The following is a 25,977-nucleotide window of genomic DNA, read 5'->3' on the forward strand; positions in this document are numbered from 1 at the left end:
GGTTGACTTGGTATTTATTTATAGGAGGCGTGTGTGCACCCAACTGATTGCAACAGGGGCAAGCAGCTTTTCAAGCCAGTGCAAAACTATTGGCACAAGGCAGGACCCAACAGTTCTGCATTCCTACACAGCAGCTGTTTGTCAAGGCAGGGATCCATGAACCTATGTCTAAATTCACCTTTGAAACCAGCACATAAAAACCCTTTCTCAGAATTGCTGCTAAAAGGGGAGTTTCTCACACTCAATTTTTCATTTTATCTTTCAAACCCCCAGTTTGTTTGCTTAGCAAAATGCAGGTGGAACATTAAAAAAAAATAAAAAAAAACATTTTGGTTCTGCTGCTTTTTAGGTAATTTTTCTAACTATTTATTGGCCTGGAAAATCTTCTTGCAAGAGCACAGAGAGGAAAAGGAGAGAGTAGTTAAATACTATAAGCTAGTAATAATAAGCACAGAGAAGTTTTTTTTTTTTTTCAATTTTCAAAGGCTTTGACATGAAAGCAGAAGTAAAAAGTATCCAAATAACAAAGTTTTAGGAAATTTTCTGGTGCCTTCTTACAATATGCATATTATTTTAATTCTCCGTCTTTGTTAATGCTTCCAGCTCATTAGAAAAAGAGTATCAAGCAACAAAAACAAGTTAACTACATAAACCACAGATACTATACTGCTTCCACTCCAAGATTTCCTAGCACATAAAGCAGTAAACTATAAATTAGCTCCATAAATAGCTAACTGATTGGGAAACAGAGGCAAAAGCAGTTTAAGTGAGTTGTGCAATGTGGAAGCAAAGCCCCAGAGCAGAGTCCAGGTACAGGTCCATGGTAAGAGACTGCAGATTTACATACTGGATTGAGGAGAATTCTTACAAGAAAATGACTGTTTTTTAATTAATCTCTTAACTGGAAATCAACCAGTCAACTAAAAATCTGAAAACTGCTGGAGCTTTATTGAATACAATTGAATTACTGAAAATTTACTAAAATCTTGTTATTCTAAACAAACATCATGATGGATCACTTAAAATATTCTGAATAAATTGAGAACAGATTTTTTAAATCACAAATTTTCAGTTAGAAGATGAAACACTAATTAGTTTAGTCATTTCTGAACTGGCTACACCTCTGAGGAAGACAGTTGTTGATTCCCACATAAAGTCATATCTGGCCCTTTCAGTTTGGCCTTTCCCTTTCTGCTTTACTTCTGACAGAAAAAAACCCCACAGTGTCCAGACAATCGTGAGAGAGAGCAACTATTATATTGGCCACTACACACCACTCCAGAAGAGACACTGAGCTGGAGCACCAAGCTAAAAATCCTTGTTCTGGCCAACTGGAGCAGGCACCGATCACTACTACAACAGTGTCTCTTGGCTCTGCTTATGGCTTACCCTCGGAAAGACATGGGGTTTACTATTACTGCAGTGGCTAGATATTTAAAGGACCTGTTAAAAGCCTGAATCTAGGAGCTCATGTCTGATTATCCCAAAGACTGTCTATAGAAATTTGCTATATAAGCAGATAGGCAGAGTCAAAATTGTATCAAACCTCAGCTGTCTGCTATGTCTTCCACAAAAAGTGCCCAGATTAGCACTCCATAAATTCTGCAGGTGGCAGAAGAGTATGAACACAATTCGCTCCAGAAAGAAACACAAACTGATTAGCTTAAGCACACAACAAAAATAGCTTCTGCTAATACAACAGTGAAGCAAACTACAGATCACATACATGATCTTCACCTGCAGATGAAGCAGGCACCAACAAATTTACAGGTACCAGAATGGTTAAGGAGAAGGATTACAAATCACGTGTTTAACCCTTCCAGCACAATAGGATAATGCCACTGAAAACCGAAATCTATCCTTCTCTTATGTCCCATCCTTGACCACTGGGCTTCCACACATACATCCATCTTGCCCATATATCCACCTTACCTAAACATTTATGCAATTGTGTGCCAAATCAGACCGGGGAATGAACTTGCATACAGGTCAACCTCTTCTTCACAAACCTTGCCAGTCCCCAGCTTGGAGGAAGAATATAGTGGAACAGGGAGAAGTAGAAGCAGCATGGCCTCCTCCTGTATCAACAGTAAGTTATGCATCCAAGCCTGCCCAGAGAACCATGTCATCTATACCCTCTGGCACGCTTATACTTTAGTCACTTAAATCTTTTTCTAAACAGAATAATACAAATCAATTATTAAAGTGAAAAGTGTATTTAAAAAAAAAATAAATCTCTGCAACTTAAGACTCATGGACACCTTCTGTTCCACCAGGACATGTGAACTATGCCTTCTGTATACAATCAAAATTTTGAGTTCAAAGGTGTGTCAAAGATTGCGTGTTTGCACTTATATTACTGATGTTCCATCTATAAGACTTTTGCTGTAAGCTAATCTGTTTTATTTGTAAAAAACACAGCCAGCTTTAACATTTTAAAGCTGTAGAGGGCCAATGCAAGAGAAAGTTGAGAATTTCTTACTCAGTAAGTATTTAAAATTTAGGAGCTTGGCTCATTTTACAAAAGTAGTTTATATGACTATTGCAATGTGCAAGTTTCTGATTTCAGAATGCTGAAAGGAACCATTTAACACAATCCTAGGAGGAAGGGGGGTAAAACTGCCTTTCTCTGGTGAGTTTGTTTTCCAACATTCCTTTTTCAACCAGCAGTTTTAATAACATTAAGCAGTATTCTAAAGAAATGCTCAAGGATATAAGTGGAGTCTTAAATGAATTCCTCAATATGGCTTCTGTGCACTTGAAACATCTCATAGATAATACCTCCCTCCAGGAAAACACATCCTATTACATATAGAAATTGCTTTTATCAAGTTCTAAAGGAAATGGTCTCTGCCTGCTTTTGTCCTTAAGCAATTAACATCAACTACAGAAGGGTTATTAGCACAAGAGAAAGTGCCAGAATCCTTTCTGTTGCTAACATGAACGCACACCATGAACACTGTATGGAAGATTTCTATTTTTAGATGTCTCTGCGAAGTAAGGCCTTTGCTGAATGTTCCTGTAGAATCTAACTCACATTTGGGGGAGGAGCGGATAAAGATATCATGACACCCTGAAATACTATACTCTGCTGCATCTTCAAGCTTGCTACTGACTCAGGGTACAGAGCACAATTTTGGATCTTCAAGTGGACACTCTGTAGACAGAACACTTTAAAAATCAAAAGCTTAGTACTAAAGGGTTATTTCTCTAATGTTTATCTATATTAAACTCTTGTTCATAATGAAATGCCCCAGCAGCTAGCAGAGCCAGCAAAGCCTCCCTCCTCCCACATGAAGCTTTCAGGAATGCTGCTATGTTGAAAAGGCAAAATTATCATTGCCCAACAACATGCAATTCCACAACAAGACTGCACTCCAAATGGCTTGATAAGAGAAGTGTATGGATTTTTACAGACTTACATCACCTCCAAGGTGTATAAACTGCCACAATGCTACTCAAAGAAACCAAACTTCTAATGCTCCTGTCCCTTATTCTGTATTAGTTTGAATCTTGCAATAAAGAAAGTTACTGCTGAGTATTTTTTTAACTGACAGAAATTAAGATGTTGGCCATAAAAAAAATATCTAAATAGTCACTTAGGACCTTTTAGCTACCTCCAGGATAAGAAAGCCAGAAACAACCCTGGTATTACAAGAAGCTGCAAGATACACTACACTAAATTATTTGCAGATTTCTAAGAAGCATAAGCAAGAGTGCATTTGGTGTTATAATTTGCCTCAGTTTGGATACTCTCCTATGTTTGGGCTTGAGTTGGGAAAGTTTAAGTTGACATAAGTCTCACATCATAAGAGATTCAAGGTGAGCATAAAAATTACAGTGATTTAGAACCACAACTGAAGTTTCTAAAAACACTTTCATTTTATCTAAGAATTAAAAAAGGTGCATTTTAACAATTAAATAATCTGATATAATGGCAAATGATGCTAGAATTACCTGTTGCACTTACTGCCACTTACAATAAATACCTCTAGCCTCACACTTCTTCTGTGCCAACTCCTGCACACGTAAGCCATACTCCTAGGAGCTACTAGTAAGATCCCTCAGGAAGTTAATCCTGCAGAAATTGAGCTCTGTAAGAGAAAAGTGAGTACTTTCTGCAGGTTTAGCTCCCTGAATGCGCTCACCATGAGCTCCATGTGTCATCTGCCAGGCCATCAGAATAGATGGCAATGCCTAGTGGTGTTGAAGAGGGGAACAAGACTGTCTCCTTGTGGTAGAAACTATCCATTAGCCCAGCCAAAGGACAGGCCATAGTATTGCAAGACTGCAAGTTCACACTATTCATCAGTTTTATTACTCTGTTATGCTTTTGCTGGCTACTGCTGACCTTAAAAATAACTTGAGTAACACTTTTAAGGTATCTAAAAATACAGATCCATTGAGAACAAGGGGTTTCTAAAAAACATTTAGTATTCTGAGAACCAGGGGTTTCTGAAAAGCATATTTGGTATTCTAGCTTCTTTAAAAACTCTACAGCACTAACAAATTAAGATTTAAACAACATTTTTCAATACCTCCAAGCAAGTACTCTCAAAAATACCTTACCTTCCATGTTTCTGTTTTTTCATTGCAAAATCTGTTAAATAGATTCCGAAGGTCACTTCCACAGCTCAGGAGGACTTGACTAACATTATGATAAATATTCTGGGAGAATTTTTTTTTTTAAGCAATGAAATAAGGATATCATGACTTTCATGGATGTTGCCATCTTTGGTCTACATCCAAACACATGTTAAAAATAGTAAGAACAGAGTTATATTAAACCAGCAAAGTACAAGGTGTCTTGATGCAAAATTTATAGAAAATATTTTTCCAGCAGATGTAAATTAAAACAGCTAAGAGAAAAACACCAGACAAACTGCACCCCATCTTACGACACTGACTGGTTGGTATGTATGTGTTATGTAAGAAACTGATCCCAGTGAAATCATGCCTGAGATACCACTCTTAGAAGCAAAAAATACAGGTCTGAGTGTATAGATAAAAATTAGGGGAATATAAAATTTTTGATAAACTGAGAATTTAAGTTGGCTACTAAATGATTACATTAACTTTTAATTTCAAGGGCAAACAGGACACATCCAGAATAATATCAGGTTTTTCTTACTGTGTTCAAGGTACAAAAGAACTATTTGCCTTTTTAAAAATTGTTGTGAATTCCTGAAGCATTCAGATATTTCAAAGATTCTGAATATACCTTTAAATCACTAGTGTACCAAAGCAGTTTTTTCAATGGTTTCCTTTCTCTCACTGAGGTATCCCAGAATTCATTATCTTAAAGTTATTTGCATACCAAGAACACGTGAAGACTTCAAAAATTTCTGTTCTCCTGTTTCCATTATGCCAACACCATCAAGCACTCTCATTCCAGAGACATGAAAAATAGCTATTTTCTTATAACAGCAGCTATTGCCTCCTGAAGTTCCAAGAAAAAAGATGGGAGATACTAGGCATCAGATTTGCTGCAACTCATCAACACCAGATAAGACCTATAAAGTAGCAGCACTAGGCACACAAAACACCAGGTGCTGCAGGCTGGAAACAGCAACACCAGCAAGATAATTCTCAATGGTATTTGTTATTGTTATATTAAATACCATCTTGTATATCCTATTGAGATACCAAGTTCATGTATGGCACCTGAGTGTATATATACTTAATAGTTCCATGAACACATATACTTCCCTTAAACATAGCTGGATATAGATTGTTCAGGTGTTCCTTGTCAAGTTGTAACTAATTACATCTCAGATCTCTGCCAAAACAACAGCTGTCTCCTAAGGAAAGCAGTAATTGTAGCATGAGAATCAGGGTTGTACTTGCTTCCTTCTTTTGCTTACAGTTACTATTCCAAAGATGACCTCCCACTCTTACCAAGTATACTAATATCTGTAATTTAACAAAAAAAACTTACAATAAATACTAAGGAAACAGGTAATACATAAATAAATAAATAAAGCATATCAAAGCCTGAAACCCCACTGCTGGCCACTGTTGTTAGGTATTATGAAAAAAATAAAATAAAATTCATTTCAGAAGATGTCTGTGACTTCTATTTCAGTCCTTAGTTTTTTCATATCTTTTAAGAAAGCATTTGCTCTACATTCAAAAACTAATCCAAGCCCCTATTTGCTGTTAAAGACCCAAGAAAAAATCATGCCTCACCAAACTTTATTAGTGATTATAAGTTTCTAGATATGCATCTCTATTTTGATGTACTAGGTCAACTATGGAAAAACAACCAAATAAAAGCAGTGGTGTTACACACAGATTACACTATATTTCCTACCATAGTTACTACTGATGTTACAATAGCCTAACTACTAGAACATTTCTGGCATGTTAACCATCATGTTGTCTCATGCCAAAGATTCTAGTTACAATGCAAGTAGCAGAAAACACTACACCCATATTGGTAGTAGTCTTTTTGCAACCCTTGGTAGCACTTCACTGAAGTATGCGGAGTGGTGGAAAACTTTCAAGGGGAAAAGGGTAACTAAGACAAGGCAACCAGCTGCCCTTGTAATCTGCAATCAATCTTCAGAGACACTTCAGGTCATGAGAAATTTCAAGACGACAACCCTTTCATAGTCCTCTTCCCACGGTCAGAAAAAATAACACATGGAAAAGAAATACTCCATGAAAAAAATACTTTTTCACTAGCTTTTATGGTAACTCGCACGTAAGCCAAACAATGTACAAGGGTATCAATCACTTTCCTACTTAAATGCCTTTTCAAAGTCGTGAACAAACTTATAAGCATGTTCAACCGACCCATATCAGCTGACTCATGTACTGTTTTCGGATATTGGTATCTGCAAACCTTTTACCGGATCTAGCATCATTGTCTGAGCTCAGATGACTCAGATTAAAACAATGTGAAAACATAGTTTGTTTTCATGTTTAAAGTCTCCATTGGTCTTCCTGCAACAATAACAGGAAGAGCTGTACGGATCGATATGGAAAATTACTAATAGGGAATTCTCCTATCCAGCAATACGCATGTGAAACTTTCTTAACCAGGTAATACATGTAATGCTTACCAGATCTCTGTGGAGCACCCAGTTTGCATGGAGGTAATGGATTCCATCGAGGATCTGGTAGAGCAGGGATTTAACCATAGATCTTGGCAACTGCATGGGCTTTTTATTTGCTTTTGAGGCACGGTGAAACTTGATAATATGCTAGAAATAAAACAAGCAGAAACATGAAGCATATTATATAAGGTTTTTGTTGCATTGTTATTTTACAAACTATTAATACTAAATAATGGAATGAAATTAAAAGTTTGTTAAACTTTGCAATTGAAAGTAATAGTGATGTGCTCACAATTTTCTTAAAGTGTTTTTACTCTCTGAGTTGCTTTAAAAACACAGCTGCCAAGTTTTTGTTAATATCTAAAGACTGGCTACTTACCTTCAGGTAAAGGGTCTACTTTACCTTACTTTCTACTTACCTAGGACCCCTTACTAAAGGGTCTTAGACTTTCTCCTCCCTCCCTCCTCCCCATTTGGGATCCTCTTATCCTCAGCAGCTAGAACAGAAACTTCCAAACAAGCAGTATCTACCAGAAAGAGGGCCACACCCTATGCTTTCACACTTCCCCTCCTCCTCTCCAAAAGCACTGTACTCACAACTACTTTAGTGTTTCCCCCCTAAATCAGAAACTCAGTAAAGAGAAATTAAATAAATACTTAAATAAATTAGGAGCAGGGGGCACACAACGGGACACAACTTCAAAAACCCCACACTACATTAGGGTGAGATCATGTTCAAACATCTAAAATTATTATATTCTTGATTCCAAGTTTTGGGTCTATTACTGATTACAGAAGTCAGTCAGCCCACTAGAGGACAAATACTACTTGAAAAAAGGGAGTGCAGAAAAGGAACCCAGCATTAGTCAGCTGAAGAATGAAAAAAGAAAAAAAAAATCATTAAAAGATTACTGAGATATCATCAAATATTCATAACCTAATTAATATTCATTGTAAGATCAATGTGGAGATGGTGGGTTAGGTTGGTTTTGCTACTCTGTACAAGAAATAAAGAGGGGTGAGGCCATTCTACCTTTTCACACGTCAGACAAGGTGGGACTATGCAAGGCACAAACCCAATCTTAACATATTGCCATGCAGTGAACTACTAAATCCATTCATTCTGATGAAAACAAAAAAACAAAAAAAATCTCCTTTTTGAAGGCAATTCAAGGAAGCATCTCAGATAACAAAATAGTTTACAATTATGTGCTTTTTGAAAGACAGAAATAATAAAGGCAGTTTGCATTTTTAGTGAAGGCGATTCAAAATGCTAATTTGCAGACTGACAAGACTACTAATTACCCCGTTTTTAAATAGCATTTGTCTAGTTCAAGATCATCCCCCTCCCCAGGTTAAAGAGGTAGCCAATGGCTGTGCTTTTATTAGACCTCTGCTCCCTCCACCATCACCACCTGCCAAGTCTGTCACTACTGTTCCCAGTGCAAATGACAACGGATTAATGTTTCCTCATGGTAAATGCTACCTCTGGCTGTCACTAGTTCTCTAGCCGCTGCCAAACTCTGCTTAGCAAAGGTGTAGACAATACCGCTTAAAGAGAAATAAAAAATATAAAAAATAAAAAAAGCAAAACACATCAGAACAACAGCCTGAGTCCTGCCTTATCAACTGGAATATTCCCACTCAGCCTTCACACTACATGGACAACAGTGATGGCTGAATATTTTTAAAAGTACAGAAGAGAAATCTACACGATTATCAGTTTTGAGTATCCAAATGAGCATCAGTAAACACAACAAGCTCTTAGTACCTGATCCTTTAATTATGCATTCACTCTGAAAACTATAATGTAAAATCTCAAGGGACCATTTCCTTAGAAAAGTTTTTTCTTGTATCACAAGTAGATTGTGTCAAAACTCCAACTACGAGTCCCTGCCTTCCAGTACTGCACAATGCTCACCACGTAATGACCTTCATATGTAATTACAATATGATTTATAAATCAGTAATGATACTATAAACTTCCAAATGAATATCTTTATTAATACATGGTATAAAAAAAAATACAGGAGCACCAATGGGCAAAGGTCACAACACAAAGACACATAAACCCAGCACTTTTTCAACATGCATGTAATCACTAAAAGCGTAGAGTAGGAGTTTTTTTCCTGTGGCAACTCATAGCAGCAGCATCCCCTTTCTTCTTCTCATTACCAAGGAATACCCAAGTGAACTTTTGAGGCAGATAATCCGCCCTTATGCTGAGCTTTAGGTATGCAAGTTACCTCTAAACCAGAGCTAGCGTAACTAAATCAGCACAATGCTAAGCTAAGTTAGCCAACCAGACTTGACAGCTGAGGCTTCCCACCACACTGACCAAAGCTGGCACACGTTCCAGATGACAAAGCTTGCTCTTATTTGCCTCTGAAATACCACTTACACGTATTTTTAAAATCATCTTGCTTTGATGCTTGCTTGTCCCAGTCAGAAAGACTAAGAAAGCAAGCTCCTTTCTTGAAAGAGTTATTGAATTGCAGAAGTGAATTAAAACTGATAAAGCAAGCACACACTATCACTATTAGATAAAACTAAATTTCCTAATAAAGCAAATAAAAATTATTGTTGCCAACTTACTCTCCTGAAGTGTATATTTGCCAAATCACAAGCTTTATCCTATCACAGTTTAGATTCAAGAAATGAACAAAAATTAAACTAAAAATATACTGCAAGGCCAAATAATACAGGGAACTGAAAAGCTGCATCTGCCCCATGCAGAATGAATCCACAGTGGCTGTGACCAACTCCTACCCTCAAGTGTTGTAGAAAAAGCAGTTCAACAAATTTCTTGTAGAGAACTACCCACACAGAGAAAGACCAACATACATACCCAGTGCTAATCAGTAATTTTAATGGCAGTGTGCATCTAAGAAACTGAAGGGCAAATAGGTGCAATTGCTGAACAGCATCTTTTCTACTGGAGGCAGCAAGCCCAAGCTTTTTCTTATTTCTGTATATTTTCAGAAATATATCTATATGACCCCATCACTTTTGTGGGAAAATATTCCTGAGAGGAGTAGAGTAAGCTCCAATAGCCAAAGATGCCACACCAGTACCATTATGCTAAAGGAATTTCTTAAGCAATTCTGCTGACTTTCAGAGGGCAAGGAGATGTGCTCTGAGTCAAAATACTTAACGCCTAAAATCCAAAACCCCAGGTGTAGAAATGGATGCAGGTAAAGCACAAACTAATATGTTCTTTTTACAGAACTGCACTACGCAAGTGATGAGGCACTTTCTACTAGCTTTGCTTCCTGAATAGTCACAAAGTACAGCCTCAAGTACAGCATCTAAAGGCTATAATCTTAGCCATAATAAAGGTACGAATAATTTACAGGAATTAAAGGAATTGTAACCTGTTTCCCATTCCCTAGATGACTCCCCTAACCAGCAGGCTTCAAAACTACACTCCTCCTTTCTTTCATTCAATAAATATTTTTGCAGAATCACAGAGCATCAAGACTGCCCTGTGAGTCAGGAGTACAGATTTGAAACCTGACATGTAGAATAACATTCTGCATCTCTCTCCAGGAACCAGGAGGTATATTTGGATATTGCAGCTTTAGGTATGCTCAAGTTCTTTGCTGAATCTTACCCCTAATGGATAACAGCTAAGAACAAAGCATAAGGACTTCCACAATTCAGTCAAGTCAGAGAGGAGTGTTTGTAGCAAGAAGACAGACAGACAGAATGAAATAGCTTCAGCATTCTCCACATTTTTTTTCACTATTGCTCTCTAATGATGACTTAATTTCCATATTGATAGATCACCTGGCCACAAAAGCTGGAAAATACCCAGGTGCTTTCACCAAAAGTTTAAGGAAGCCTTAACTGTCTGTGCGCACCATACCATTCACAATGCTACAGAACAGAAACCCACTCACACCATTATCCAGTCATAATTTAATTTAAATTAGTTCATTAGAACACTGCAGATGCAAGCCTTCCTCCTCATATATCTAAAAAGCTTCAAAATGAAAGAACACATGTCATATGAGGTAAATGAAATTCCAAGCAATATTCAAATCTATTCAGCAAAAGTAGCCAAGTTGCTTTTCCCTTCTGTGCATCTATATTTTCATATTCCTAAATCTCAAACGCATGCTGCCCCTGACTGGATTCCAAAAACACTGTGAGCCAATTAAGTATTCACTTTTGAAAATAAACATAATGTAAAAATATTTCTATTGCTTTTACATAATTCGGTTTAAATTTAAACAAGGCATTAACTTTGTGGCTTTAAGTCTATACTCTAAATTAATCCTTCATCAAAGAACACTAAAGAACATAGAATGGAATTTATTAATATTCTAGAAAAGTAATGAAGCCTCCAGAGGCATGCTATAATTTGCTATTTGCAATATCTGGGACTACTGGTCTTGTTTCCTAACTGCTTATTCCTAATTTTCAACTCCAAAAAATAAAATAAAATTGAGAGGAAAAATGGATGAACTGGCTTATTACAATAAGACCCTTTCAGCTTTTGCAAAGGCAAGACCCTATAAACAATAACAGAAAGAAATTAAGAGCTAAGTATTTGGAAAGAAAATGCTGTGGTGACTTATGAAACAATATTCAATCTAGTCTTCAATCAGCCTTCTATGTTACCTAATGTGTTGAGATTGATGTGAAAATTGGCTGATGAAAGAACTATGTACATTTTCTAAATCCTTCACCATAAACAATTCATGATAATATAGAACAAACTCATTTGGTTTCATGAAAATCCCTAGTATTTACCAAGCAGTTAAATAAGCATTCAAAAAGATCCTAATTTGAGCCTGCTTCAAGGAAGCCAAGCTGATGCAAACATATTCTCTGTTTGTGTCATCTCATTCCTGATTCTGAGAATTGCTCTTCTGTATAACAGAGGTTAAAACAAACAAGTCAGACTTGGAAAATCTTCGTGGAAGCAAGAAGCCAGCTTAAGGAGAGATTTTATGCATGTCTAACTAAATGCAGTTATAGTGTGAGGTCCCACCTAAACAGACAGAAGATGATTCATAGACCTCAAAGCACAACCCCCTAGAAAACCTTACTACTTGAGTTCTGCTGTTTAAGGCAATGCTTGTTTCAAACTTCCACGCATCTCCATCAAACGGAAATGCAATCATGTCAACATAGATGCTTCCCCCTGCTGAAATAAACTGTCTGCTCCCACACTTAAGTAAAAGTCTTTCCTTCTATCCAATCCCTAACCCAATCTTTGAGAATAAAACAGAATTATGTCAATGCACCAATACAAAGTAAAATTATATTTTAATACTGAAGAGATGGAAGCTTGGATACACATTATAGCTGTGCCAAGGTCAAGAGGAAGATACAGATTATATGTCTTCAAGTCTCATTTTAAACAGAAAACTATTTCCATCTTCTCTCTTCAGCAATCGATACCCAAAAAAAGGTAACTAATATTGTTGAGTGCTAAATGTAAAGCACTTAAAAGGCTATGGGAGAATAAATCAAAATCTAAAGGGGCTATAAAAACTAATCATGCATTGTTTGCACACTTTTAAAATAGAAGCAGCAAAGACAGATCTAACCAACCTGAGCAACACTTGTTTGCTGTTTCAAAAATAATCATAGCTTCATATGGCTACACTAAGGACTCATTTCAGACACACACAAAAAAATTGTCAAGGGTATATCACAAATAAAACTTAATAAAATAAAGTGAGTAAAAGTCTTTCTACATCATGTATGCTTCCAATTTTGAAAGCATTACAACAACCAACACACAACAGCCCTTTAAAAGACAAGGTGGGGAAAAAAACATACCTCGACACATTCTAAACAGTGTCAGTACATGGCCATCATCAAGTATCACCCTTAGAATGTCATTAACAGAAGTGTCAAACAAAAAATCCAATTCCAAGTGACAATAAGTGAACATTTTCAGAAATATTGAAAGGAGCTTTAATACACTAAGTTTTGCTAATGCCAACTTGCTTCAAATACCTGAGCTTTGAAAAACAGAGCAGATATAAACAGGTTCAGTATCATTTTCCTAGGTTTTGCTGGGGTCTTTCCAGGTCTTCTACATCTTTCAGACCTAAATATGTCAAAATAAGTCTATACAATGATAATAAAACCCATCAGAATTCAGCTGCCCTTTCTGCAACACTCAGTATTCACACCACTCTTCACATTAATTCACACACTGCATCCTTTTGCACACTTGCCTCTGTCTCTGAGGTCTGTTCCTATCTGTTGTTTCCTCCAATTCTCATGCTTTGTGATACAAAAAAATGAGCCCACACAAAACACCCTCAAATCCCTACAACTCTGGCAGGAAAAGCAAGTTCTGTGAGTGACAAGCGCATTCTCAGAACAGACAGCTATCAGCAAAGAATGTCGCTGCTCTCTGCAAGAAATCCAACCACCACTTTAGTGTAAAAAAAAAAACAAAACCCATCCATTATATTTGGAAAGGATAAATCATGCTGTAAAGACTTTTGGTAATAGTGGCTGACAACAAAAATTGTAACTTTAAAGCAACCAAAACCTATGCTAGCACACTCCTTTCTGTGCCAACAAATCTTACCTTCTTCTGCCAGCTAGCACAATCCTGTATTGCTAAATATGCACAATATAGAGCAGACTGAACAAAGAATCACCTAGTGGAGCAGGACTGAATTAAAACAAAAACATATACATGATTATAGAAAATTAAGAGAGACAAAAAATAACACTGCTACGCTATTTCTATGTATGTAAAAACTACTCTTGATCAATTAGCATCTGAATTATCCTCAAGGTTAAGAGCTAAACTGAAGCTTACTGGAAGAATTATAACTGGTTACACCGTACTTGAGGAATACTTTAAAAATCAGATCTATTAGAAAACATTCACATGATTTAACAAATGTGCAGGTTTATTGCACAAATTAGTATGCAACACCCACACTAGTTCATTTAGCATTTAAGAACGTTATTCAAACTGTTGTTAGCTGAAATTAAGTACATTTATTTGCATACTGAGAGAGTTAGGTAGTGCTAGGAAATCCACATGTAGGAAGAATATTTTCTATTTTCCATTATTTGATTATTATTTTTAGGTACATTTGGCTATGCTATAATCTTTATCCTACATTTTTAAAAAGCAGAATATATACGTAACAAGTGTTTCACATAATAAAAGCAAGTCTGGCCACATATTTTTGTTACTATTAACCGTAATTTCAAGCTGAATTTTACACCATGTTTCTTAGTGGTATTTGCTGCTAAGCAGTTAGTTATTATTAGATTCCAGTGAACTGTTAACAAGAAAGAAACATTTAAACAAACCTAAAAAAAAAAAAAACCCAAAAAAAAACCCAAACGCAACCCATATAATGGTTAAATGGTCTTGAATAGTGAATGTATCATCACATACAATATTATCAAATCACAGTTAATTTACTTACTCACTTATTAAGTGACCAACAATACTTCTTATGGCTATAAAACAGATTCAACACATTTTACCGTGATAAAAGTGTCACTGTTTTTCAGAATGAAATGAAAAAGAAGAGTAATTCAGAAGCTTCTGATTTCAGTTACAACAGAGATTTCCAGAAAAGGGGATGTTAAAGCTTTGAAGTTACACACACATATTAAATGAGTCAGAGAATTAACTCTGTACCATAGCTAAAAAAGTGGATACCCTATCAATTCAGAACATATAAAAAATGTTGCTTACAATCAAAAATTAAAAATATAGAGACTATGGAGTTGAAGATATTGAATGTGTGATTATCTGCATTACAAAAAGGAAAATGTGTGCTTCACATAGTATTTGAAATACTAAAAATCTGACGCTGTAGAAGTATAGGAGAGTAGCTTGGAACAAAAGAAAAGCTCTAGTATTATAACCTACCCGAGGGGGTAAAAGTACAACCAGCTGACTTCCAGAGCAGATCTCATTTGTATCAAACTTTTCTTAAAATACAATTCTTTATCAAGCACTTAATGTATTTTATAGAAATTTGAATAATTAAAGTGCATAAGCTTCATACAGAAAGTTCTGGGCAGTAGTATACAACTTCAGACTAAGTTAAATAAGAACCTACATGAAAGTTAAATAGGAAAAAAGTTATCCCCCGGTTGTAAAACAGCAAAAATTCAGGTATGTAAAACAACCTTTTTTTTTTTTTAAAAAAGAGGTCAAAAATTAACATAGCAGAAAAATACCATTATCAGTTGAAGGAATTACACTTTTTCTTTGCATAGTTTTGTAAGATTTCAAAGTCTTGTGTACTGAAAAATGTAACTTTAAAAAATTGTATCAATTTGTTGACTTAAGATGAATTCAGCTACATGTTAACTGAATTGCTTTTTTTTTAATAATTCTGTATATTTCAACATAAATTAATCAAGGCAGAAAGCCTGGATACAATTTGAATTAAAAGCATCCAAGATCTTACAAGTAGATACTAAAAGAGGCATGTCCCTCAGAAGGGAAGGAACAGGAGATGGTTTCTGTGGCTATGAACATCTGAAGCTCAAAGTTTCAGACAACTGGAATATAAAGGTATGAAGCAAGTTACCAAGAATTAAGAAAGGATGTGGCCTATCACGTATGAGATGTTCTGTGATATCTGTGGACAAACACATTTTTAACCTTCCATCAGATGCTCTTTTTATATTGATGTATAAGCTAAGAAATCTTGCATTCACTTCATAGCAGGAGCGTATATAAGCAGTGATGACAGTGTAGACAATACACTATAAATGAACACACGTGGTACATCCAACAGCCTAAGAACTTTATCAGTTGACAGAGACTAACAGCCAAGAAAAATCATAAGGAAATCGTTTGTGGATTACACTAAGAATGTTGGTAATTAAAGCAAACAAGAGTTATAAATCGACTGGTCAAAAGTATTTCTCCATTCTTTATTGTAATCTCATGAATGGCTTTGCATTGTTTTCCATACTGTAACTTGAGAAGTGATGAAGGAAAAGTCTTTCATGGTCTTAGTCATTAAACACTGAATATCTTTAAGGGAAGGACAATGTAATACATCTTCATCAATACCTGTCACGTAGTTCAAATTAGCATAGCTTTCTTCATCCCTTGGTAATGCTATTAAACACAAGTTACACCAAATTATAAAGTATGCAGCTATCTATACTCAAATTTCAGATTTGAGCAGTCTAATCCTTGAGAATTAAATGCAAAGTAAAAAAAAAAAAAAAAAAAGCTCTTGCTCACCATAAAAGAACTTTTTAATAAGCTTAACTGGCACCATCACGTTTCCTCATTAGAATGGGACTTGTCTTTTTTTTTTTTTAGTATTACAACATGAACAGAATAAGATAGCATCTAATATAGTTTATTCATCTCTTGCCAAATGTTTCCAGCACAGAAGCTGAAAAATGTAATGATTTTAATTAATCTCATGTTTGCAAGTGATTAGCATTTACTCTTCTCATTGAAGCCAATAGGAGTTACTAAAGCTGGGCAGCTTTGAAGAGAAGGATGATTCCCATACTCACAGGCAGATTTTGCTAAGTAACTCTAAGCTACCTATATTTGAAACTGTTGGTCTCTGGAAATCTACATCTCTCTAGTGACAGCACATCCAACATTCCAAAACTTAAACCCTTCTGAACTGATACCCACAATGAACAGACTTATTATTGGGTTTATGTAGTGCTGGGGGAGCACATGGTACTAAGCAATAACAAAATGTGCCAATCCCCTACTACAACTTCTACCCCAAAGAGCTGAAAGGGTGCAAGCTGTAAAGCACAGGAAATGCAAAACACAATACAACACAGACAGAATGACAAGTGGCTGTTATTACTGAAATGAGTTACAAAATTAAGTGGATTTTGAGGAGTTTTGAAGGAGGATAGTGAAGGATCTTTACGTACGTTAATTGGGAGGCTGTTCCATGTGTAGGAGGCAGCGTGGAAAAAGACACAAAGTTGGGAGTGAGCAAAAGAGACAAAAGGGGAATTAAGAGCGATGCTTGGGAAGTGCTGACAGTAAAGGAAATGAAGACCAAGTTTAAGCCAGAACCAAGAATGCCTTGAACATGGCTAACTTTATGCAAGGGAGGAAAAAGAATTCCTGGCAAGGGCTTAAGAAGCAAGGAAACATGGGCAATTACACAGGAAAGGAGAAATGATTTGTGTAGCATGTCCCAAAGAAAAAAAAAATAATAAAAGAGCGTTAAGAAGTGGGAGACCAGTTCACATCAAATAACTAGCGTAACAAACATTTCAGTCTCAAACAATAGAAAAGAATTAACTTCTCTGTGATTATGACTAAAACCCAGCCAGATGTGAGGAGTGGTAAGAACATTAGACTGCAGTGAGTCCTTATCTAAAGGTGTTAATCATGTGAAAAATCACCACACACTGTAAAAAACACACACCCAAAATAAATTCAAATGGAAAAGGTTAGAAAAAAAGGTGTTTTAAACATGCCATTCAATGTAGTAGTTCAATGTGTTTGTTGTGATTGTTCTATAAAATGCGTAAACTCATTTGATGCACAAATTCTGTCCATAGGGGGTTTTAGCTGCTGCATTCCTACTCATCATCACTGTCACCAGTTATGAGAAATACACAAACTCTCAGCATACACTAAATTTTGATGAAGAAAACTTCTAAAATACAAAGCTACTACATTTGAAAAATCAAATTATATTTTCAAAGCATATGAAAAGGAATGAAATACCATGACTTTACTTGTTCTGAGCCAGAAGTACCTTTTTACATGGTCTAAATTTATTTTCCTTCTAGATTACAACTTTATGTCATTTACAGGCACATATTAATCAGGCTTTGAGAGATAAGTACAAAAAAACCTGACTGATTTGTTACTGACATTAATAAAAGCAACTTCTATATTACTGAAGCTTTAAAAAAATAATATTGGAATTAATATTGCCACTTCCTCTCCTTGTTGGTATTTTCAAAGGAATTACAAGCATATTGATTGCTCTTAGTGTTTGATTCCTTTTGGTTTTAAGCACAAATCCATGTCTAAGCAACTCAACCTTATCAATAAGTGTGGAGCTTAAATGTTTGTACCTGAGTTCAACTCATAATGTCACTGATGTCCACCTCTACAACAGATTATATCAAACCATATTTTGCTGGAAACTCAAACATGGACATCTAAGTCTCTATTCTTCTTCCACATAGTGATACTTCATTAGTAGGCCAAATTAGCAGGGCTTCCTTATTTTCTTTCCACTCATACTGTCACATTTACTGTTTAGAATTAGATGATTGAATGTTGGTCATTTCCACTGTATCTCAGTGAGAGGACTCAGTAAAGCAGTCTCTCCTTGTTTTCTTTGTGTGTGTGCGTGTAAGTATGTGCAAAACTGCAGATAAACAGAAAATATGAAATACACTTCCAAACTCTAGTTTAGAAGGTCTCAATTTAGGAATGCTTTCCTTAAGTCCAATTAGAGCTTGCAGAAAAATTCTTTTAGCTTCAAAATACAATTTGACTTTGAAAAAAATTACATAGCCTTTCACAGGTTTTTAAAATGTACAAATAACAGGATGTCAGTTAGACCTTTAATTACAGAGAAATTCCTGTATCTCTGCGCTATACGCACATACGCCATATACATGTCACTTTGAAACAGATTATATTACACTATCTCAAACACTCAGGGAAATCTCCACTTACCCACAAATCATGCTCAGCATAATCAAACAGCAGCCAAACCTTTCTGTCACTATGAGAAAGGAAAACCTTCTGCAATGCAATCACGTTAGGGTGCTTCAACTCTCGTAAAAGCTGCAGAGAAATAGAGAAACTCTTGTTACTTCTGTGCTCGTGAAGAAAACGCAACAAACCAGGTCTTAGCACAAGTAGCAAACGAGTAATTCTAAAACAGGCCCTAGAAGAGACTTCACTGATTGAGTACATTATCTTCAGAAAGGTCAAAATCAGGATATACACAGCCTCTGAGGCGTGGGTTGCTGCTCTGCCAGCACAGCTGACCCTGAACCAGCTACCTTTGTCCCACACTCAGAACACAGCTGTCCATCCCACATGCCCTCAGTTTCTATCTTTTATTCAAGATGTTATTACACACAAACATAACCATTATCAAAGGTGAACATCAGGAGCTGAGTATGCCAGAATGAAGTTTATGCAGCTGGTCCAGTTCTTCGTGTCGATAACACAGTTCTTGATCACCATGTAATTACTGTATTACTGACAATTTTCTTTTGCATTGGATCGCTGTCTGACTTGCCTTGGAGTCCCCTGGATGGTTGCTCTCAGAACATAAAGGCATTTTCAAAGGAAGGTTTACCAAAACCATTTTTCTAATGGTTGTTGCAGCTACTATCCTGTAATCCAGAAATAAACCCAAGCTTATTTACTGGTTGCCAGAATGAAAACTAGGTCTCATGACTAATTAGACAGCACATTAAAGGAGGTACCACAGCTGAAGTCATCCTTCTGTCAGATTAAATCAGTCTCAGGAGAAGCTGGGAAGCAGTACTCCCAAAAATATAATTTCCATGAAATTGCCTCTTTTTTCCCTTCCATACTGCCATCTCTAGAATGATTGATCACTTCTGTTTTATCTGTAAATTGCTTGCATCTGCAGCACTAGTATATATAAATGGCCAAGAATCAATTTTATAATGGCAAAACAGTAAATGGAGTAGGTTCCAAGGCACATTTGAGAGAAATTGATCTTCCCCTTTCTCACCTTACAGAAAAAGACTCAATTCATTTATTTCAGGGGAAAAAATAAGGAAAAGGATTAATTTGAAATTATATTATCCTTTTTCTACATAGATATCTGTCAAGACAAGAAATCTTCTAAAGAATATTACAACTGCTTAAAACTATTCCACTTTTCAGAATATTAAATTAATAATTTTTCTCCCATGTAGGAAATGTTTTCTTCTTTTTATTTCTTCCTCTCCCTAACACTAAGCATTTCTAGCTGTAAAAGTAAGAAATTCCTCGCTAATGAACTGATCAATAGTCATGTTGAGGTACCACTTATGAGACAGTTATAACAATTTTGCCACTTAACAAATCATAGCAACTTGCAAAATTATAAACTAACAGAACGCTGCATATTGAAACCATTTCTTTGACATGCATCAAGAGACGTTGCTTGTCTGTAGTAATATTAAAAACTTTTTCAGTAGGGAATGTGATGCTTGCTGATGCCTTTTTTCTTGGCTTTTTTTAATAAATAGTATCTCTCATTTTAGGATAATTTTTAACTATAAACCATTACAGTAGGCATATTATTTTTTTATTGCTATTATTTTTTTCTTAAAGATACTGTTGGCATAATTCCAAATTGCTTTTAGGGATGGGGGGGAAAAATAAAAATAAATAAATAAAATAAGTAAAACTTTGCAGTAGGAAACAGCCAAAGAGTATATAATTCCATATCAAATGCTAGCATACAATAAACAAGTTAACAGAAATATTATATCAAGCATAAGGTTAAAAAGAATGCCTGAAGTGTTGTGCATTTTCAGAAAGGTGGTATATGAAAACGAGACAGGAATATGTATACTCTGCAGCTCTCAAATATCTCTGCTAACACCATGATATACAGAGAAAGCAGTGTGTACACAGCAGTGGTCACCATGTATCAGAACAGCCTGATTAATAAATGAAACCCAAAGTCTCTCCTTTTCATGCAAACCAGTGCAAAAGGTTACTTTCTTATTAAAGCGGTACACTTCTTATCCAAAACAATGACATACAAACTTTTTCAAAGAGTAAATTATTTCTTATGCATTATTCTCCTTTCTGATTCAACACGGATGACACAACAAGCATCCTTGTCCAAACCCAGCATTTTTCACACAACAGAATCAAATTACTAGTGGTATGATCTTAAATGGCGATTTTTGTAAAAAACATGAGAGCATGTGGAAGAGATCATTATGTCACTTTTATACTACAGGTGTTGAATTTCTAACAGCGAACATCTGTATCTGAATTGAAGCTGAAGAATAGAGCACTCTAAGGCCAACAAACAAGCTCTGCAAAAAAGTTCTGAGGCTCTATTTTTCAGCTACCAGACCACTGGTTACAGTTGCAGCCACAAGTGACAAGAGCTCCCATCAGATTAACAAAGTCTGATTCCCCAGGTTACAGGTGCACTCTCTTCTCGCCTGCTTCTCAAGTCTTCTCTGCTCAGAAAAGCTAGTAATAATTCATTTTCAATAAGCCATGTTGTAAAATAACATGTTAAAAGCAATATTGTTATTTCTAAAGTTGCAGTCTAGAAGATGCCAAGATGTTCCCAACACATTAATCATAGGGGCTACATTAGCCTTATAAAATAGTAATGTTTTTTTCTCTCAAAAAGAGCAGTTACAAAGCAAAACATTTCAGAGACATAAATCAGAAACTAAAGGTTAGGGTACAACTAGCACAAGTCACAAACAGTACTGTTGGTCAGATTTATGTCTAAAAATAATTGTGCCTAGAGACATGACTACAGCTGAAGAGAGAGTGACCACAGGGACTGAACTGATGTTATCCACAGGTACATAGACAGTGGAGATGAGTGGAGTATTCAAAAAGCACCAGAAAGATGCTGTCAGAAAGGAATATAAGGTAGAACCAAACACACAGCTATGAAAATCAAGAGACAGCAAATCTAAGACAAGTGTTTTGACAACAAGTATTGATCTAAGGTTTAGCTAAAAGAAGCCAGAGAGATTTTGGAAACAGTATTTTCATTAAAGCAGACAGGTGGAGGCCAATTATGTGAAAACATGAGGATATATTTAAAGCTACTTGTATCATGGTTGTATCAACTCCCTACTCTCGTGACTTTTACATTTGACTAGCATTTTGCCAATATTTAACTGCTACACCAATCACCTAACTGTATTGTCATTAATGTTTGCCTAAATGGCTGAAAAATCACATATCGCTAAAGGATGTCAGACCAGCACTTACTTCTTCAGCTAACCCTAATCTTGAAAACAAAGCAAAACCAACTCATCTCATGCTAGATTTGTCCCTTTTCCTTTTCCACCAGCTTCTGCTGTGAAGGCCTGGGGGTTCCTATAGCCTCTGTGCAGGCTGAGAACAAACCTGACTTCAAATTCTTTGAATAAGGGAGCAAAAGAGCTAACTTTTAAGCATATTGTCCAACTAGGAGACATAGGGCAGAAGTGGGGGTAGGGGTGGTGTCATAAGACTAGTTAGGTAAGACTTTAGCTTAATCTAACGGTTCACCTTCCAGTTTCATCCTTCCACTACTCCCTTTATTAGTTATCACATGCCACATACATCTAATAGTTGTCATGCACCTTTCCCTGAAATGGTTGAACTTCTGTTGAACACCATAAATGTGTATTTTAGTCCTACCCAGAAGGCCAAGGACCACATCAGAGACATGGAAAATCATCGTCTACAGCTTTTCCGCACTACAGATTGCCATATAAACGTTGAACATACAAAACAAATAAACGAAAGCTAGTACCAATTTTTCTTAGGTCTTTTGCAGAAGCAAATCAGTTTAGAGATTTGGTTAACTCAAGTCTAAAAATAGCAAGAAGAAATTAATATACTGTCTTAGTAACTGAACAATTTCAGTGTACCTGACAAAATTTTATTACATGTTTACAACCTGTACATAAAAAACCTACTAGAATTTATTACTAAGTGAACACAGCATCATCTTTTAATAGTTTTTATCTTATTGTTCCTCTATAATTTAAGTTACATCATACCCAACCTGCAGTAAAATGCTAATAAAAGCCTGTCTCTCAGGTGAGTTCCAGTACATTTGTTTCCTGGTAACAGCACACAAAGCAGTTTGGGCAGAAAGTCATTGAGAAGGGCATCATTCTGAATTATCAACATCTGTGCAACTTTGTTCTGTACAGTGGCTTTCTTGTAAACATATTAAATTTTTATTATTATTCTACTGGTCAAGAGAATTGTACAAGCATCATTGCTCATAACAGTTCTTCGCTGATGCCACAGTCTCAAATTTAAAAATGCTCCATTCAGATAGCTTAAGTAGTATGAAACAGCTTGTAGGATTCCAGGCAGTTACACACTATAAACAAAATTGATTGCAATTTCTTCTGCTGTCTGATGAGTAAGTTCTCACAAGGGACACCAACCATTTCCCTCACAAGCAAATGCCTCTTGCAGGGGAGGGATGGGAGTCATGATGGGGAAGTATCTGATGCCTGAGAAAGTTATGTTTGCAACAGAACTGATAGAGAAGCTTGAAACATTGGAAACACAGTGTCAGTAGTCCAGCTAAATTAAACTTTGCATGGAAAGTCAAAACAGTAAAGATTATCTAGCCAAAGAAGGAACACAAGAGTGCACAAGTGGTGCATCATATAGTTCTAACAGAAAAACAAAAATCTAAAAATATTTTACCCCATGTTTTAATGACAGCTATGATCATGGAGAGAGTGAACACACACATAATGGAAATGCCTCACATTTAAGAAAGTGAAAGTGAAAATGAGCACAAGTCAGATATAAGCAGAACTCAGAGGCAGCATCATATGATTAACAAAGCATATAGACTTATAGAGGGGACAGGGGAGAAAAACCATTTGCGGACCTGCTAATCCAAAGCATGCAAAAAATTTTTGAAACAATGAATATAAATAAAAATGTACTAAAAACAAACTACACTGATTTTCTTCTCTGATAACTGATTTTCTATACAAGCAGAAGATCTGTGTTCAAATTTTAACTTTATAATGGTAGACTTTATCTGATGGGAACGATGACAAAGGGAAGAATTTTGAGGTGAGCAACAACTTACCTAAAAAGGCAAGGCAAAAAAAAATTCAAAATAGTTCTATATATTAACTATTTGCAGAGTTACAAAAGAATAGGTATTGTGACTGTGAATAAAATCCATCTTAGCATCCAAATCATGAGCATGAGTTAAATTATCTGATTAAATAAAGGCAGCATTCCCAAAGAAGTGTGATAATACATCATCTTTTATGATACTTTATACTATGACTGAATAAACAAAAGGAAACAGAAATGGGATGAAGCACAAAATCTGAATTCATGCACTTACAAACTAACCAAGAGTTTCTACAATAAACTGAGAAGGCATCAGAAACAAGTGACAAAATGGTAGAACTGGATTTCTATAAAATAAATTAAGAGGGTAAGTCTAATAATACATATACTAGTTGAGGTATTTAGAGAAAGGGATGTATTGATATCAATACACAAAAGGTTTCTGTGATATATTTTTATAATACTGAATGCAGTTTTCTCTTCCTGTGCTCAAATACCTTCCCTTCTACACACAGAGAGAAAGATGAATTCACCCAGAAAGAGGAAAAGCGTGACCAAAGGAGCAAACAATCTATCTCTCAACAGGGAAGAAAGCTTGCTCAATTACTGTAACTGATCAAATATTGAAATAAGATTGGTATCCACTAAAATACAAAGGTGTGAGCACCAAAGATGAAAGACATAATTACACTAAATGACAATCATGGTTCAAGAACAAACTGATACAACTGATAAGAGACAAATTTACCCTGCAAGATGGCATCTCATGAACAGAAAGGTTCAGGAATCTCAATAGCAGGGAAAACAGCATATCTTGTTTGCAGCTTGATCACCATTGGAAAAAAGTTATTCAATGCATTTGATCTAACAGAAAGCCAGTAGATTCAGTAATGCAATGTGTATGCACTTCTCAGAAGCCTTCATGAAAGGTGGGTTTGGTGAGCTTGTACTGATCATCTCCAGCAGATGAAAAAAAACATGAACAGACAGTCAGCTTCTACAGTAATTTGGTTTAAACTCTTTGAACTTTGCCTACAAACTTCCTATCACCATACAACGCAAGCAACTTTTACATGAAGCAGTAGAAACAACTAGAAAGCCTCTTGCTCTTCTAAGGTATAGAAAGTTCTGCTGTTTCTCCCCCAACGAAAAAGACTTCTGTGAGACAGAAGGAAGGGAGTTACGCTGTTACTAATATAAACAACATGGTGAATTATGAAGGTGTTTAGCACATGTAAAAATAGTCAGACAGCACATTCCTGAAAGAAATAACTCTCACACGGAAATAATTTTACACCATAGGATGAATAATGCTTTCTAGCTACCACCTACAAAACCAGGGTGAGGACAGACACTTTCATCTTGCTGTGAAGGAAACCTAAGAAAAATCTGAGAAAACTGGGAGACAAGCACTGCTCTCCCTATGACACTAGTAAAACTTGCAGTAAACATGTATTTTTGTGTCAGTGATGACAAAACCTATAATCATCTTCAGAAATTTATTCTGAGGTCAATCTCATCTAAGAGGTGTCCCTATCTTTCATGTAGTTTACTCCAGTCTTTTCATCTATGTACTTAAACTGATCTGGAACAACCTTGGTAGTTTCTTTGATGGAAATGCGCTCTGTAATGCATTTAACCACTTTCAGGGCTGAAGCCAAAACCTTTAACAGGCAGAGATGCAGATCATAAGAAGTCAAAGGAAAGACCAAAGCATGAGCCTGATTGTTCATAAAAGCAATTGTACAGCGTAGAATTTTAAAGTTACCTCTTGTGTGATAAATATATTCAAAGCCTCTAGGGTCACTGAAGTTAATTTTAAATTGAAGCTGAGGTTTTCAAAGGAACCTAAAGATCATCATTTCAGTTCTTCAGAAGCTCTTTAAAAATTCCCATTTACTTAGATGTTATTAATCAAGACTAGTTCGTCTCCTCCATGTTATTAATATTATCCTTTCCACAAAGACTCTCTGATGTCTACTGAGCATCAGATCATACTGAGCTCATGCTGCAGCTGCTCCTTCAGGGAGGTATGTATATATAGGACTCTCAAGATAAAAAATAAGAGCAGGCAGCTATTAATTTTCTTAAACTTCTAAGAACAATCCTTTGGTAATTGTAATACAGGTCTCAGTTATCAGGAAGAAG

The 25,977-nt window shown here is 35.9% G+C and overlaps 1 protein-coding gene across 1 annotated transcript in view; it reads right to left on the minus strand.

The window, feature by feature from the left end:
* The window catches only part of CDK19 (cyclin dependent kinase 19), a 128,031-nt gene that overhangs the window by 56,596 nt on the left and 45,458 nt on the right, over positions 1-25,977 (minus strand). Inside the window, exons 3-4 of the mRNA XM_034060622.1 lie at positions 18,721-18,831; positions 7,068-7,208 (exon numbers count right to left, since the gene is read on the minus strand). Of these exons, the coding sequence (XP_033916513.1) occupies positions 7,068-7,208; positions 18,721-18,831 (252 nt within the window). The remainder of the gene's footprint in view (positions 1-7,067; positions 7,209-18,720; positions 18,832-25,977) is intronic.

This window comes from Melopsittacus undulatus, chromosome 3, assembly GCF_012275295.1.
Source record: "Melopsittacus undulatus isolate bMelUnd1 chromosome 3, bMelUnd1.mat.Z, whole genome shotgun sequence".
Lineage (NCBI taxonomy): Eukaryota > Metazoa > Chordata > Aves > Psittaciformes > Psittaculidae > Melopsittacus > Melopsittacus undulatus.